The sequence below is a fragment of the Pongo abelii genome, chromosome 1 (assembly GCF_028885655.2).
Source record: "Pongo abelii isolate AG06213 chromosome 1, NHGRI_mPonAbe1-v2.0_pri, whole genome shotgun sequence".
Taxonomy (NCBI): Eukaryota; Metazoa; Chordata; class Mammalia; order Primates; family Hominidae; genus Pongo; species Pongo abelii.
Window position 1 is genome coordinate 233,140,492 of NC_071985.2, and position 16,572 is coordinate 233,157,063.

Below are 16,572 nucleotides of genomic sequence, written 5' to 3' on the forward strand. Positions count from 1 at the left end.
TGTTCCCAGATATTCACAGCCGCACCGTGTGTGGTAGCTGCAAACTGGAAACAACCCACGGGAAACGGCACAGCCGCGTGGCACGTTCACGCGGGACAACCTCGCCCGCCCAGGCAGTCGCCTGCAGCCCTCATGGCAGCTGTCTCCAGAGCGCGGCGTGGGCCCGAGGACACAGACGCAGAAAAAGGGATGCAGGGTGCGATTTCACTTGTGAAAGCTCAAGTCAGGCTGGCCCTGGGTGGCGGGACGCCTTGTCCTGTGGTCTCGTGGCAGCTACTTTCTGGAAAAGCATCGCGTGGCACCAGGCATGCACTTTCTGCACACCCAGCTCTCACTGCCACCCCTCACGGCGCAGGCCCCGGTCTCCTAGTCTCGTGCCCTGGACTCTCAGGAGCTTCTCGGTCCAAGCCTCCTCCTTAGAGAGGTCTCTGGCCCCTCCAGCCACCCCTCTCCCTACTTCTTTCTCAGGACGTGCTGCCATCGGAGCTGAGCTCACCTGCCTGTTTGATTGGGTGTTTATTGTCGGGTCCCTCGCCCTGTCCTCTTGTCCCCTGGCTCAGAACCTGCCTGGGAATGGGCACCATGAACCCCAAGGTCAGGACGGCCTGGAGGGTGCAGCTGAGTGGAGCCGGGCGTGGGGGCTCTGACGCTGACGCTCCCTGGCTGCGTGGCTACGCAGGTCACTCACCCTCACATGAGCCCCGGAGGTCAGGACAGGGAGGCACAAGCCCTGGCCAGGACACAGAGGCCATCTCAGAAGCAGGCCAGGAACATTCCAGGGGTGGCAGGGAGGGCAGGTCTGAGGTTTCACTGCGGGTGGCGGAGGCACGGGAACTGAGCGGTGCTGCCTGCTGGTCAGCGTCCTCCGGCCCGTGTCTGACCCCACCTCGGCCCGGCCCCGTGCCAGGAAGTCGTCCTCACGTACTGTAGCTGGAGGGCCCTCAAATGCCATCTATTTGTGGCCTGGACCCTGACGGCTGGCACGAGTCTCATGTGACCACAGGGACGTGGTATTTTTGGCACAGGGGGTGGAGCCTGTGCAGCCAGCCTAGCACCATGCCGCCCCGGGATGGGCAGCTCAGACGCGCAGCTCGGCCGCCGGGACCCAGGTAGGACATGGTCAGCTGCTTGCTCCTGACCCAACGGGTCCCAATGGCAGCAACCCCCACAGAGGCTTCTCAAGAGACCAGAGAAGAGGGCGAAGGTCAGTGGGCGGGAAGCCACCATGCCCTGGCCTCCGTCTCAGGACTGTCCCCGCCAAAGTGACTTCCCACTCCCTGGTCCAGAGGGGCTGACCTGAGGCCGAGGGCGGCCCCCTCTAGGGGTAGACCGGACTGCCGGCTGGGGTCTCCTTGCTTCTCCGAGATGAGGCAAAGGAAGGCACCCTGGGCAGCCGGGCAGGCCTGGGTCGTGGTGCAGACCTCGAGGACGGCCCGAGGTGGCTGCTGGGTCAAGAGACCCACCGCACCCTGCACCTCCTGCTCAGGCTCTCCCTGCTGACTTGGGCCAGCTCTGGCCGGCACCACCTGGTGAGCTCAGCGAAGGCGATTGGAAGGTCATCACCGAGGGCTGGGCACCTGCTGGGCCCTGTAAACCTTTCCTGGGGCCAGCTGCCAGCTGGGGCGCACTGGGATGGACCAGGGCTGCCCACCCCCCGAGGGCACTGGTCCCATTGGGTGGACCCTGAAAGGTGCTTTGCCGTGTAAAGACAGCTCTGGCAGAAGGTGGAGGGGGTGAGGCTGCCCCAGCTGAGGTGTGATGGGAAAATGAGCATTCAAACCTGAGGACGGCTGGTTTTATAGCTTTACTGGTCGAAAATCATCTTTGATTCTAGGAATGTAACACTGCATCATTACACAGCTATCATTTGGGGTGCGTTGGGAACTAGGGTCATGGGAGCTGGGGATCTTCTAACTTGGAAATCGTCACCACTAGGTTTGAAGGAAGTGCGGCCCTCCCCTCGGACGCTGTTCTCTTCCTTTCTGGGCACAGATGGAGCCCCGAGGCGGTGGGAGCTCCCAGGTCTCCTGGGGCAGGGTCAGCATGGGCAGGGTGGTGCCCGGGGCCTGAACCCACGGAGACCCCACCGGACCCATTCTGCTGCCCTCCAGTGCCTCTGCTGACCCCACATGGAAAATTTCCAGTACAGCGTCCAGCTGAGTGACCAGGACTGGGCCGAGTTCTCAGCCACCGCCGATGAGTGTGGCCTCCTGCAGGCCGGCCTGGCCTCTGGGGACGAGCCCTTGTCCAGTGACATTGACCAAGGGGACAGCAGTGGCAGCAGTCCCCCCAGGGCCCCACCTCTCCCAACTGGGCAGCCAGCTGCAGGAGGGCGGAGCTGGCGGGGCTGCGAGGAGGAGGATGTGGCCACACAGCAGCCGGTCAGCAGGTCTCAGTGTGAGCCTGTCCTGGCCCTGGGGACCGGTCAGCAGACACCCAGCACGTCCGCACGGGCAGAAGCTCCACCGTCCCTCGACCCCGGCGCCAGCCCTCCCGGCCAGTGCTCATCCTGCCCTGGTCCGGCGTCTTCTGGAGACCAGATGCAGAGGCTTCTGCAGGGCCCTGCCCCACGGCCCCCTGGTGAGCCCCCTGGGAGTCCCGAGTCCCCTGGCCACAGCACTGGCTCCCAGAGGCCCCCTGATAGCCCTGGAGCCCCACCACGGAGCCCCAGTCGAAAGAAGAGGCGAGCTGTGGGTGCCAAGGGGGGTGGGCAGGCAGGAGCCTCTGCTTCTGCCCGGATGGGCTCCCCGCTGCTCCCTGCGGCCAGTCCTGAGATGGCAAAGCTGATGGCCAAAGCCGGGCAGGAGGAGTTGGGGCCAGGTCCTGCAGGAGCTCCTGAGCCTGGCCCCAGGTCCCCTGTGCAGGGAGACAGACCAGGGCCAGGTTTGGGCCTGTCTACACCTGTCCCTGTGACTGAGCAAAGCACAGACCAAATCAGAACCCCCCGCCGAGCCAAGCTGCACACAGTGTCCACGACTGTCCGGGAAGCCCTCCCAGATGTCTCAAGGGCTAAGTCAGACATGGCTGTGTGTACACCCGCCTCTGAGCCGCAACCTGACATGGACATGGCTGTGTGTACACCTGCCTCCGAGCCACAATCTGACAGGGACATGGCTGTGTCTACACCTGCCTCCGAGCCGCAACCTGACATGGACATGACTGTGTGTACACCTGCCTCCGAGCCACAATCTGACAGGGACATGGCTGTGTCTACACCTGCCTCCGAACCGCAACCTGACATGGACATGGCTGTGTGTACACCTGTCTCCAAGCCACAACCTGACAGGGACATGGCTGTGTCTACACCTGCCTCCGAGCCGCAACCTGACAGGGACATGGCTGTGTCTACACCTGCCTCCGAGCCGCAATCTGACACAGCTGTGTCTACACCAGCTTCTGAGCCTCAGTCCAGTGTGGCTCTGTCTACACCCATCTCCAAGCCACAACTGGACACGGACATGGCTGTGTCCACACCTGCCTCCGAGCCGCAGCCTGACATGGCTGTGTCCATACCTGCCTCCAAACATGGCCTAGATGTGGCCTGGCCTACAGCAGGCCCAGTGGCTAAGCTAGAGGTGGCTTCATCTCCACCTGTCTCGGAGGCTGTGCTGAGGATGACCGAGTCCAGCGGGCTTGTGTCTACACCTGTTCCCAGAGCTGACGCCGCTGGCCCCGCCTGGTCTCCCACCTGCAGAGCTGGGCCTGATGTGGTGGAGACGGAGGTTGTTGTGTCTGAGCCCTCAGCAGGGGCCCCTGGATGCTGCTCTGGGGCACCCACACTGGGTCTCACCCAAGTCCCCAGGAAGAAGAAAGTGCGCTTCTCCGTGGCTGGACCTGGCTCCTCCGTAGCTGGGCCTGGCTTCTCTGTGGCTGGGCCCGGCCCCAACAAGCCAGGCTCAGGAGAGGCCTCAGCCTGGCCCTCAGCCCCCCAGACAGCAACTGGGGGCCACGGGGGGCCCGGAGCCTGGGATGCTGTGGCCGTCAGGCCCCGGACCCACCAGCCTCGGATCCTCAAGCACCTGCCTCGCCCCCCTCCCTCTGCCGTGACGAGGGCCGGGCCCGGGAGCAGCTTTGCCCTGAACCTCCCGGAGGCCTACGAGTTCTTCTTCTGTGACACCATCGAGGAAGACGAAGACGACGAGGCGGCAGCAGCCGGTCAGGATCCGGCAGGCGTCCAGTGGCCAGACATGTGCGAGTTCTTCTTCCCAGACGGTGGAGCCCAGAGGTCGAGGCAGAGAGGGCCCCCGGAGCCGCTCCCGAGAGCTGATCCTGTGCCGGCCCCCCTACCTGGAGACCCCGTGCCCATCTCCATCCCTGAGGTCTATGAACACTTCTTCTTCGGGGAGGACAGGCTTGAGGGCGTGCTGGGGCCGGCTGACCCGCTCCCGCTGCAGGCCCTGGAGCCTCCCCGGTCGGCCTCCCAGGGGGTGGGGCCTGGGACCCCCCTCATGCCAGCCGTGGTAGAGCGGCTCCACCTGGCTCTTAGACGGGCAGGTACGTGCTCTCGGATCCCACAGCCCGTCCAGGTCCCAGGCACACACTGTCCAGGGAGCTTGGCCAGGGAGGGGGCCGCTGGGGACGGGCAGGCCAGGCTCGGGTCATCCGCTAGCAGGGGAGCCTGGGGACCAGCCCCCAGTCATCCCAGGACACAGTCCAGACGGGATGGCCCAGGTCAGGCACCCGGGCTGTTCAGGGGGTTGGCTCTGCGCGGCCGTTGCCCTGTGTTCGGGCCCATGTGACGGTGGTGTCCCTCCGCCCGCCTCTGGCAGGGTTCCCGCCCAGGCCTCGCTGCCTTCAGGGTCAGGCACTCTGCAAGGCACATCTCACACTCATCTCCTCTGGGAGATGCTTTACAGACCAGAAAACGGGGGCTCCACCGGCTTCCCCCAAACTGGCCCAACTCAACCAGGTCACCCAAGTCTCAGGCAGAGGAAGCACGGGGGAGATGTGACTCCAGCAGACGCCTCCCAGGCAGGCGGTTCCCGGGAAGACGTGTCCACGACAGAGGGGTCTCGGGAAGACGTGTCCAGGACAGACATGTCCAGCACAAATGTATCTTAGGACAGATGTGTCCCATGATGGATGTATCTGGGGCAGGCAGTTCCCAGGCCAAGAGTGTGCAGGGCAGGCCTGTGTGGGGCAGGCGGTTCCAGGGGTTGGGGGGGGTGGGGCAGGCGGTTCCCAGGGTTGTTGGGGGGCAGGTGATTCCCGGGGTTGGGGGGGTGGGAGGCGGTTCCCGGGGTTGGGGAGGGTGGGAGGCGGTTCCCGGGGTTGGGGGGGTGGGAGGCGGTTCCCGGGGTTGGGGGGGTGGGAGGCGGTTCCCGGGGTTGGGGGGGTGGGAGGCGGTTCCCGGGGTTGGGGGGGTGGGAGGCGGTTCCCGGGGTTGGGGGGGTGGGAGGCGGTTCCCGGGGTTGGGTGGGTGGGAGGCGGTTCCCGGGGTTGGGGGGGTGGGAGGCGGTTCCCGGGGTTGGGGGGGTGGGAGGAGGTTCCCTGGGTTGGGGGTTGGGGAGCAGGCGGTTCCCGGGGTTGGGGGGGTGGGAGGAGGTTCCCTGGGTTGGGGGTTGGGGAGCAGGCGGTTCCCGGGGTTGGGGGGGTTGGAGGCGGTTCCCAGGGTTGGTGGGGGTGGGGGCAGACGGTTCCTGGGGTGGGCGTGTGCAGGGCCATCTCTGAGTGCAGCCATGGGGCTAAAGGTGAGCTTCTGTCCTAGGGGAGCTCCGGGGGCCTGTCCCATCATTTGCCTTCAGCCAGAATGACATGTGCCTGGTGTTTGTAGCCTTTGCCACCTGGGCTGTGAGGACATCAGATCTGCATACCCCAGACGCCTGGAAGACAGGTTCGGGTGCCTGGGGGCAGCGGGAGCTGCGCTTAGAAGCCAGACCGAGGGACGCTGGCAGGACGAGGGGTTCATGGGGTCCCCGGGGCTCACCCCTGACCTGCTCCCCCCAGGCTGAGCTGCGGCCCTGGCTGCACCGGTCTTGTGGGCAGACGGTGCCGACAGCCAGGCTGGCCCTCAGAAGACCCTGTGCTTCTCTTGCAGTCTTGCTGGCCAACATCGGCACCATCTCTGCCATCCGCTACTTCCGCCGGCAGGTGGGGCAAGGGCGCCGCAGCCGCAGCCCAAGCTCCTAGGAGCCAGGCCCGGGCCAGGGAGATGCGGGATGAGGAGACGACCACAGGCGCCCGGGGCAGGAGGAGGTGCCGCCCTCGCCCAGGCCCTCTGACCCTTCTCTTCTACGGCGTCCAGGAGGGGGGCGTGTCCTGGTGCTGCTCGCCTCCAACTCACCTGAGGATCCAGCCAGTGGCCACGCCACTCCCCATGCCTGGGAGGGGAGGTGCTAAAGTCTGGGTGGGTGGAGGGCAGGCAGGTGGCTGGGTAGGAGGGTGACCAGATTCACAGATGAGAACACAGGGCATTTGGTGAATTTCAGACATGCAATAGTGGGGAGTCATTTTACTAAGAAGTTATTGTTTATCTGAAATCAAATGTAACCGCACCCTGCGTTTCTTCTGGGATGCAGTGGGGGCTGAGTGGCAGGACAGGACTTGGACCTCGGAGGGGTCTGAGCAGCAAGAGGCTCCGGCTGGAGCTCTGGGCGGAGGCAGGGGCGAGGACACAGGGTGGCCTCAAAGAGGGGATGGGCAGCCTCCTCACAGGTGGGCTGGGCTGGCAAGGGCTCCAAGGCCCATCACTCTTGATCCTTGAAGGACTGTGGCCAGGCCTTTGGGGGCTCTGGCCTGAGACAGTGAAGGCTCTGCCTGCCCCTCCCCAGTGCAGCAGCCCCTGCAGGGTGGGGGGTCTGTGGCAGAGCCTCGAGCCCCTCCCCTGGAGCCCTGGGTGCAGGTGCAGAGGGAGAATTCGGCGGCATCAGATGGAGGGCTGGGCTCCTGGGGTTGTCCTGGGGGCTCCTGTGGGGCAGCTGGGGACCCACAGCCAAGAGGAGTCAGAGATGAGGTGGGAAGGTCGGTGAGGGGCCCGAGGTGGCAGAGGAAGGGGGCTGCCTGGCCGGGTGCCGGGTGGGGGTCCTGCCGCGGCAGCAGGTGCAGGGTCCCCAAGACTGTGGGAGACCCTGGCTGCTGAGCGGAGAACACGTGGATGCAGCACCAATAAAATTCTATCTTTTCTTTTTCTTTCTTCTTTTTCTCATTCTATTTCCTTCTTTTCTCTTCTCTTCTCTGTTCTCTTCTTTCTTCTCTTCTCTTTTCTCTTCTCTTCTCTCTCTTCTCTCTTTTTTCTTTCTCGTCCGGTGGTGTCAGCGTCTCCCGTGCTGCCCCGTGGCGCACACCAGGCCATTCAAGGACCCACCCGCCCTCCTTCTCGGGACACCCTGGCTTGTGCTCCTCACGCCTTGCTGACCTGTGACCCTCATGCCCTCTGACCTCACATACTCTGACCCTGCTGACCTTTCTCTGTCCTCTGACCTTCACGCCCGTGCTGCCCTCCCACTCCCAGTGAGTCTCCTGGCGGGCTGAGCTGAGGGCTGACCCTGTGGACGGCCAGGACCTCCCTGACCTGTGACCCAGCCTCACTGGCCAGGGCATCCTTTGGATGGGGCCCCTCCCGCCCTTCCCTGCCCCAGCTGCTGGCACCAAGAAGCAGGAGCCGAGGGACGGGCTCTGAACTCAGGGCCCTGGAGACTCCCCCCATCACACCGGGTTCAGACCCTGACTTGTAATTTGAAGTGGGTTAGAGGGGCAGGTACCCTGGAGCTTGGCGAGGGTGGTCCTGAGAACCCACCTCACCGCGGCCATCAGATCCACTGCACAAGCCCCCCGCTGGCTTCAGGCCCTCCAAGCTGGGGGCACTTCTGGTGGGAGGAAGACAAAGTCTCGTCCCAGAGGTGGTCGTAGCCAGGGTCCCGGCTCCTCCTGGGGGACCGCCCATCTGGTAGGGAAGGCAGAGATGTGTCAGCCTGTGGGAGGCAACAGGCACTCACCCCAGGAGGCAGGACCCTCACTCACCTGTCAGAGGCAGCCGGGGTTCGGGCGAACCTTCCCTGGCACAGGAGATCTGGAACCCCAAACCGCAAGTCTGAGAGCCGGGCACAGCCCCAGGCAGGGAGCTTGGAAATGGTCCGTCGATGTGCAGCCCCCCACGTCCCCCTGCTCTCCCTCCCCAGTCCCATCTCCCCACCTCTCTGCTGGTCCCCCTGGTCTCCATCTGCCCCCGTCCTCCTGTTTCTCTCCCTGCTCCCTCGGAGTCCCAGGAGGCCCCACACCAGCCCCCCAGCCAGCCCCGAGCCCAGGGCACACTGGCGTGGGGGCTGCTACTCACAAGCTGAGGGGAGTCTGGGGGCTGCGGCCCCTCATCCTTGGCTGAGCCCCGGTGTCTCTGAGTGGCTCTGGACTGCAGGGCTCCCTTCTTGGAGAGCAAGTGGGGGCCAGCGGGGCCGGAGGAGCTGGAGCGAGGGTCAGACGCAGGCACAGACACAGGCACCGAGGGGAGTGGGCTCAAGGGCACAGGTCCGGGTGCACTCTGCATGGCACTGAGGAACTGCCGGGAGAGCCTGGGCTGGGGCCTGGGTGGCATCCAGGGACCCCCAGAACCTCAACCTCCCATCAGAGCCTGAACAGACCTCAGGCTTGGGGCAGCCCCAGACCCCAGGGTGAGAGGCACGGTCTAGACCTCCCCAACCTCAGGCTGCAGGTACCTCCCACCCTTTCTGTCACCCAGCAGGGGCCTGACCTCCTCCAGGCCCCGGACATCTGTGACCCTGCGGTGGGAGGTGGCGGGTGGTGTGTAGGGGTCGGCATAGAGGGGCGAGTGTGATGTTTCCGAAGTGTGGTCAGGGGAGTCTGGGCTGCTCTCCAGGCTCAGCCTGTTCAGCTGCAGGGCAGAGGTGGGAGAGATGGGCTTCTCGGCTAGAAACAGCCTAGGCCACCCCTTCTCTGTGCAAGAGGCCTCTGGGTGGCTCCAGGACAACTGGGCCCAGAGACAGAGGCCAGTGGTGCAGAATGGTGGGAACCAGGCCAGGGGCTGGGTGGGTGTGCTGGGCCCACCTGGGTCAGGTCCAGGTGCAGTGGGGTGACAGGCCCGCGGCCCTCTGCCCGGGCCTTGCTCCTGGGTGACCGGCTGCTGCCACTGCGTCTCAGCTCGGTCCTCCGTCGGCCAATGCTGGTGCGGTCAGAGTTGGCCTGGTCCTGTGGGGACTACAAACCTTCCAGAAAGAGCCCTTTGGCCCCTCTCCCGTGCAACTCTCTGAGGCTGCAAGGGGCTCCCTCCAGTCTGAGTTCCCCTAAGGAACCAGGGTCCCCAACACACACTTACCCGTCAGCCTTCTGCCCCACTTTTGTCTGCCACCCCATAAGCGCTCACCGGTGTGTGCTGGGAGGAGCAGCCCACGGTGGATGGCACTGAGGACTCAGGCAGGGAGTGGCTGGTGCGGGTGGAGGGGGGCGCGTCCCAGCTGGTCTGTCCGCCTGAGGAGAATGAGCCCCGGCCACTGCCCATAACCTGGATGGGCAGTGAGTGGGGGTGAGTGAAGGCTGGACCCCCTCCCCACCCACCCCTGCCTGGACCCACCCTGCTGTCCCCCCTTTTATCTTTTTGGGAGGAAGTCTTATTCTGTCGCCCAGGCTGGAGTGCAGTGGCACGATCTTGGCTCACTGCAACCTCCGCCTTCCGGTCAAGCGATTCTCCTGCCTCAGCCTCCTGAGTAGCTGGGGTTACAGGGATGCACCGCCATGCCCGGCTAATTTTTTTGTATTTTTAATAGAGACAGAGTTTCTCCATGTCGGTCAGGCTGATCTCGAACTCCTGACCTCAAATGATCCGCCCGCCTCAGCCTCCTAAAATGCTGGGATTACAGGCGTGTGCCACCATGCCTGGTCTGCTGCCCCCTTTTTACCACTGCCCAGGACCTGGGCTGTGGGGCCTACTGACCCCTCACCTGCGACCCTGGGAAGCTCTCAGCACCAGGCAGCGGCGGGGCCCCCTCCCTGTGGGTGACGGCTCGAAGGCACAGCAGCCAGTGACCGTAGTCCTCATAGCTGGCGCACACCACGCGGATGGTGTTGATGAGGGGGCCTGGCATACAGATGCTGTGAGGGGCTGGCAGGGTGGGTTGCACCCCTCAGCGCTCCCACTAAAGAGTCGGGCGTCCCCCAGGCTCCTGCCCCACCATGGCCTGGCCAGGCAGGAGGCAGAACCGGGGTCAGGGCCCCACCTTCAATCAGGAAGGAGCGGATCTGCTTTTCCTTCTCCTCCAGGTTGATGTGGACAGCACGGAGTGGGAGCTCCCCCTGCGGGGCGGAGATTGAGGGCCAGGCCTTTGTGGGGGCAGCCCCGGAGCCCCGCCTGGCCTCATCCCACCCTCTTGCCCTCCAGAGCTTGGCTGGGTACTTGGAGAGCTGGGCACCGAGGCCGCCAGCCTGAGGGAGGCCAGTGGGTCCCATGTCTCCTGGGGCTACCGCCAACCCTGGCGTGGGGGCCTTCGCCGGCTAGGGGCAGACACACAAAGCCACAGGACTGGCCTCCTGGGGTCCCCAGAGAAGAAGTTGGGCCAGGGGAACCATGGGGAAGGCCCTGTGTTTGTTCCTCAGTGACTGAAGGTTACCGTGAGTGCACACCCCCTTCCCGGAGCCCGCCCTGGAGGACACAGGCACACGCATGTGTGCACACACACCCCTCACGGGCAGGCACACACAAGGGAGTCCCCGGGAGGGGCTCTCAGCCCCATGCTGCCCACCCCAGGGTGACGGTCAAGAACCTCATGGTGAGAACCTCAGGGCGGGCAGGGGCTCCTCCATGTCACAGCAGAGACCAGACTGACCAGGACCGTGGGCTGGGTGGGCAGGGCCCTGCGCTCTGTCTCAACAAGTCCCGAAATACAGGTTCCTCCTGCATGGCCGCCCCCTCCCACCCCCACACAAGTGCCTCCCTGGGGCGGGCCTGCAGTGGGGAGGGGCCCACCTTGAAGCAAAGCCCGTCCAGCTCCTCAGAGAAAATGGCCAAGGACGTTGGGTACAGGACCAAGAGCCGCTCCCACTGCTCCTGAGTGGGGGTGGGGTCAAACGATGGGGGAACTGAGCTGCTGTGCACCCGGGGCCGGTCCCTGTCCTGCCTACCACCCTGCACCCCTCCCGTTCCCCTACAGCCCCACGCACCTCCCACCCACCTGTGCGGGCAGGTGCTGCAGCTTGACCCTCGAGGCACAGACAGCACTGCCGCCGGGTTCGTGCCCAGACGCCGTCCGCAGCCGGGTTAGACGGCGCTGCAGAGTCCAGGGGAGCTCGTCTCCGCAGGACCCCTGTGAGGAGGAGGTCAGAGCAGGCTGCGAGGATCAGGGTGGGGAGGGGCGTTGGGTCCCCGGCACTGACCTGTGGGGGTGCCGAGTGGCAGCGCTGTGGCCCCCCGAGGAGGGCCGTCTGCTTCTCCAGGTGGTAAAGCCAGCGGTCCAGCTCGGCCCGGCTGGGGCAGAGCACCAGGAGGGGTGCGGGCAGCGGGCCTGCGGGCAGGGCAGAGAGGGCACACACATACACACACATGCTCCGCAGCCCACAGGGCAGGCCCCTCTCCAAGTCCTGGGTCAGGAGTGCCTCTGGGGGCCTGGGAAGCATCCCAAACACCTGTGATCTGGAAGGCGTGCTCTCGGGACCCCTCGAGTGGGCAGACGCTCAGCTCCGTCAGTGGTAACAGCCCCTGCCAGGCACAAGGTAGGAGGAGCTTCAGGGATCCATGGAGGGAAGGGCGGCCATGGCCCCACCCCACTGCCCACCGCCTCACCTGAAATGTGAGTCCTTCAGAGCCGTGGGCCTGGAAGTACAGGTGAGCGGGGAATAGCTCCAGGTAGCAGTCGCTGACATCCTGCACAGGGAGCAGGGTCGTCAGTGCAAAGTCTGGGGAGCCCCAGGCTGATGGGGATGCTGCACCCTGAGCCTGCCCCACCCAGCCCGGCCCCCACCTGGCTGTGCTGGAACCGCAGCTGGACCTTGGCGTAATGCACAACTTTTCCCAGGTTCCTCACAGGCACCCTCCGCCGCCCCTTCTTGAACACACTCAGGAATGGCTGCTCCAGGTTTTCTCGCTGGTTCTCCAGGTCCAGGATGTCCTAGGAGGAGCAGACCTCAGGGGAGGGAGCCTCCCCTGAGCCCCCCACCCCCTCCGCTCGCACCCACACAGCTACAGGACTACAGCATGGTCTGCCTGTGCACAGCCACCCAACACATATGTGAAGAACAGCCCCCCACAGGCACAGAACCTGCACACTCAGCCTTTCCACAGGAAAACAGTCACGGCAGAATTTACACACACGTGCATACATATATGCATACATGCACATTCGTGTACATGTACATGCACACACACCCGATACGTGCACATACGGGCAACATGCATGCATCCGTATATGCGCACACCTACACATGTACACACGCATACACCCACATATGCATACACACATACACACAATAGACATACATGCCACACAATACAGACACAGATGCATACACACGTGAACACACACGTGCACTTATACACACATGTACACACATGCACACATATGCATGGATACACACGTGCACACACATGTACTTGCACACATACACAGATCTGCACACACGTGCATACATGTATACATATCCACACACAAATACACCCAAATACACATGCATACACATACACACGTGCACATACACACGTGCACACATACACATGCACACCTATACATACACGTACACACATGCACACATACACTTGCACACACATACATGCACACACTGCATACATGCATACATTTCCACATACACACAAATACACCAACACACACGTATACACATACACCTGTGCACCTACACACAGATGTGTGCGCACACACACGCACATATACACATGTGCATACACACTTGTGCACACACACATGCACACACAGACACACTTCCCCACACAGAGCTGCCTGGTCTAGTGGTAGAGATGGTGAGATCTGGACTCAGTGGATTAAACCTATCTTCATTCTTTCCTAAGCTGCATAACATGGCTTTGGTTATTCAACCTCTGAAGACTTGTTAGAAGAATTTGGGGGTGTTTGGGTAACACTCAAAACCCTCCCACGTCTCCAGTATTGGATGGTAAACGTTTAACACCTGGTTCTACAAAAAACAGACACAGAAACACACCGATGCCCTGATTTGTAACGTTTGCCAATTTCCTCGGTGTCAATGTCCTCACCGTCGCCCATTTCCAGCCCCCAGCCTGAAATATGTGAGGAGATTTCTGGGGTCGATCCTCTGAGTGTGTGTTGGCCGCTCCGCATGCCTCACTCAGGGGACAGCCGGATCCTGGCAGTGCCCCGAGGGGTCTCCCCCGAGGGGTCTCCGTGGCTGCCCTGGCCTCACTGTCTCCTCACATCAGGCCCATGCTGTCCGGCCGCTGCATGTTCTGTTCCTGCTTTGGGGACCGCTCAGCCCTGACCCCCCTCCTTACCCGCTTTGCAGCTTTGCTCAGACATTACCTGCTCCAAGAAGTCCTTTTCTGAAAGCCCTTCTAAAATTCCAGCGTTCCCTGATCCTCTGCACCCATCCCCTCTGTTTTTCTCCTTAGCACCGACCCCACCCTTCTCACTGGATCTTCTATTGATTTGTCCCATCGTCTGTCTCTGCTGTGGGAATGGGAGCACCAGGACCCATCCCTTCTGTTTTTCTCCTTAGCACCGACCCCACCCTCCTCCCTGGATCTTCTACTGATTTGTCCCATCGTCTGTCTCTGCCGTGGGAATGGGAGCACTAGCAGAACAGGGGTTGTCTATTCCGTTCACTGCTGTGTCCCCAGAGCCTAAGACAGGGCCTGGGATGTGCTGTGGGTATCACTGCATGTGCTGAGAGGGGAGGGGACTCCACATCCACGCCACATATAGCCAATCCTGGCACACACAGTCCTCTATAAATGCAGGCTTCGATCACCAGGTTAGAGAGGTCAGAAAGGGGATGGGTGTGAACCCGGGGCTGGAGACCTCTGTGATCCACAGGCTCAGGGGCAAGTGGGAAGGTGTCCTGCTCCCTCTAGGAGCTGGCGAGAGCTACCTGCAGAGCTGCTGTGCCCTGGCCAAGCTTAGTTGCCCCTGAGCAGGCCCAGGAATGTGAACAGACAGACGCATGGCTTCCCCAGCCTTCTGCCTCTGGGTGGGGCCTCCTGTACCCACACCCAGCGTGGGAACTGATGCCGGGTTGGCACCCATGAAAAACAGGCCACAGACCAGGAAGGGCCACACAGCTGGCCCTGCAGCCCAGCTCAGCCTCGGGGCCCCGGGGAGGACTCAGCTTGGAGCTGTGGCAGAGCCAGCTCACAGCATTGGGTGCAGGGCCTAGGCACAGGGCCGCGGAGCACTGGCTCCAGGACCGGCCCAGAGCTCCTCCCCCAGCCCCATTTCCTGAGGGTCAGCAGGTTGTTGCCTCTCTGGCTACCATGTCGTGGCAAAGGAGGACCACTAGGGCCACCCATCACACCTCACAGGACCCCCCAGGGTCACACTGCATGTCCTGGGCCTGGACAGAGGGAGTGGCGTCTGAGATGCAGCCAAAGGGATCCCACCCCTAACCCAGCCTGGCTCCCTCTCCCTGCCGACTCCTCTGAGGCAGCGTGGTTTAAAAAACCAGCACCTGTCTGCAGAGAGCCCTGAAACTCTGGAGGTCAGGAGAGGGTACGGCACGAGCTTCCTGCCTGGCAGGGGCATGTTGGCAAAGGGGTCTGCACGGCCATGCCAGCTGCTGGACCCAGGAGTGCAGGGCAGGCATCCTCTCCCCCAGACGCTCCGAGGGCCTGCACATAGCAGAGCCCACCCATCCAGGCTGCCTGATGGGGGTGCAGTGGGGGTTCCTGTCTGCCCTGAAGCCCAGGTTCCTCGTCCTGTTCCCTCAACCCAGCACCAGACACATCTGAAAGGGGCTGGGCATATACCCTGTGAAGACCCTTAGTCCCACAGGGGCTGGGGGGGTGGTCTTCTGCTCCTTCCACGGAGAAGTGGCCTAGTGTGTGCTTGGGAGACACCTCCTTGCTGCATGGCCTTGGCAGGCTGGGAGGAGGCGGGAACGTGCACAGAGGGGTTGCTGTGGACCAGGCGGCCATACCCAGCAGCAACTTCCCGCGGGACACCCAGGGAGAAAGGCCGGTGTAGGTGACCCGCTGGCTCACTGCTCATCTGAGGCCCCTTACTCTCAAGTGACACTACCAGCACGACCCCGAGCCCCATTGCAGCGACAGAGACACGTGTGCTGGTTCCCTGCGGGAGGAGATCCCGGGAGGCCCCGCCCGCGGCCCGCCCCGCCCGGCTCGCTCCCGACTGACTCAGTCCTGCGTCGCAGTTTCGCTCTCCGCTCAGACTTTCGGCCGGGTGAGCTCCCCAGGGCGGGGCAGTCAGCGTCGGCTCCTCACCTACCGGGGTCTGAATGCCCCGGGGGCGAGGGGAAGACCCTGAGCTGCACGGACACGCGGCACACACGCGCGGGCAGAGCCACGCTCCCAGACCACAGCCACCGCGCGCGCCGCGCTCACCGTGCCGGGGATGTAGTGGAAGAGCTTGTTGGCCGCGGCGTCCCCGCTTCGAGCAGCCTCCGGGCCCAGCAAGCCGGCCGGCATTCGCGCGCTGTCCTGTCTGGGGACAAGGCAAGGGGTCTCGTGGCTTGGCCCCGGCGCGGGTGGGGGAGCCCTGCGCCCAGGTGGCCGCACCCACGCCCCGCTCACCTGTTTCCCTTCAGCGAGGGCTTTCTGGAGAAGGAGGCCCGGAGCCTCCTGGGGGCCTGAGGGACACAGTGGCTGTTCCCCATGGCCAGCGTCGTGCAGGTCGGCAAGTCTGGGTCCCTGTCCACAGCCTCCTGCCCCCGCCTCCCGCGGGCAGGCGGGGCTCTGGGACGTCCCGCCCGGCACCCAGGGCTGGGCGAGGGTGGAGCCTTTCTGGAAGAGGCCTGGCCCCTACCTGAGCCGTGCAGGTCTCTGCCCTGGGTCCTTCACTCGAGAGGCCAGCCTTGGGGGGAGCACCCCTCTGGCCCAGACAAGGCCTCCAGTGTGCAGGGGCACCCCACTTGCCTGTGCTCTGGCTTGGTGAACCTGGGGTGACCTTCCAGGCCCCCCCCAAACAACATGCCCACACATCCTGTTTCCATCTAAACCCTGGCCGGCTTGAGTCACCGGTGACTGCAGGGAGGGCTGAGGCAGGAGTTCCAGCACGGGAGACGGCGGCCAAAGCCACCGCAGTCTCCCCTCCTGCCTGGACCCCCTCACCACAGACCCAAGTCAGGGTCCCCAAGGCTTAAAGGGACTCAGGAAGGCCACATGCCCCCTAGACGGCCAGGACAGTCAGCGTACTCGGGGGCAAGGCTGTCCTCCCCAGCCCTACCCCCAGAGCCCACGATGTGGCGGGGACCTTGGCCTCAGTACCCAGCCCAGGCAAACCCCACCCACACTGGGACGCTGGTCCACAGGAACTCCACAGCCCCCACCCTTCCTGGATGCGCAGCTCTGCCTTGCAGCTCCCAGATGCTTGCACATCTCAGGCCACCCCCCCCCACACCCCTCACCCTGGACCCCCAGACAGGACCCAAAGTTGCGCAGCTGCCCCACAAACCAGAGAGAGATGCTCAGCCTGA

At 63.6% G+C, this 16,572-nt stretch overlaps 2 protein-coding genes across 2 annotated transcripts; one reads left to right on the forward strand and one right to left on the reverse strand.

Moving 5' to 3' along the window:
- Positions 1-832: 832 nt before the first annotated feature.
- Positions 833-6,423, forward strand: PERM1 (PPARGC1 and ESRR induced regulator, muscle 1). The gene is made up of 4 exons (XM_063716237.1): positions 833-3,149; positions 3,285-4,494; positions 5,708-5,833; positions 6,038-6,423. The coding sequence occupies exons 1-4, from the start codon at positions 2,130-2,132 to the stop codon at positions 6,127-6,129; spliced, it is 2,448 nt and encodes an 815-aa protein (XP_063572307.1). The 5' UTR covers positions 833-2,129; the 3' UTR covers positions 6,130-6,423.
- Positions 6,423-16,403, reverse strand: PLEKHN1 (pleckstrin homology domain containing N1). Its single transcript, XM_024238948.3, has 16 exons — positions 15,671-16,403; positions 15,482-15,581; positions 11,901-12,047; positions 11,723-11,803; positions 11,566-11,638; positions 11,317-11,444; positions 11,115-11,246; positions 10,910-10,990; positions 10,164-10,239; positions 9,888-10,024; positions 9,314-9,451; positions 8,998-9,138; positions 8,684-8,824; positions 8,273-8,491; positions 7,960-8,008; positions 6,423-7,882 (listed from the first exon to the last, which is right to left on the reverse strand). The coding sequence occupies exons 1-16, from the start codon at positions 15,751-15,753 to the stop codon at positions 7,749-7,751; spliced, it is 1,860 nt and encodes a 619-aa protein (XP_024094716.2). The 5' UTR covers positions 15,754-16,403; the 3' UTR covers positions 6,423-7,748.
- Between the last annotated feature and the right edge of the window lie 169 nt (positions 16,404-16,572).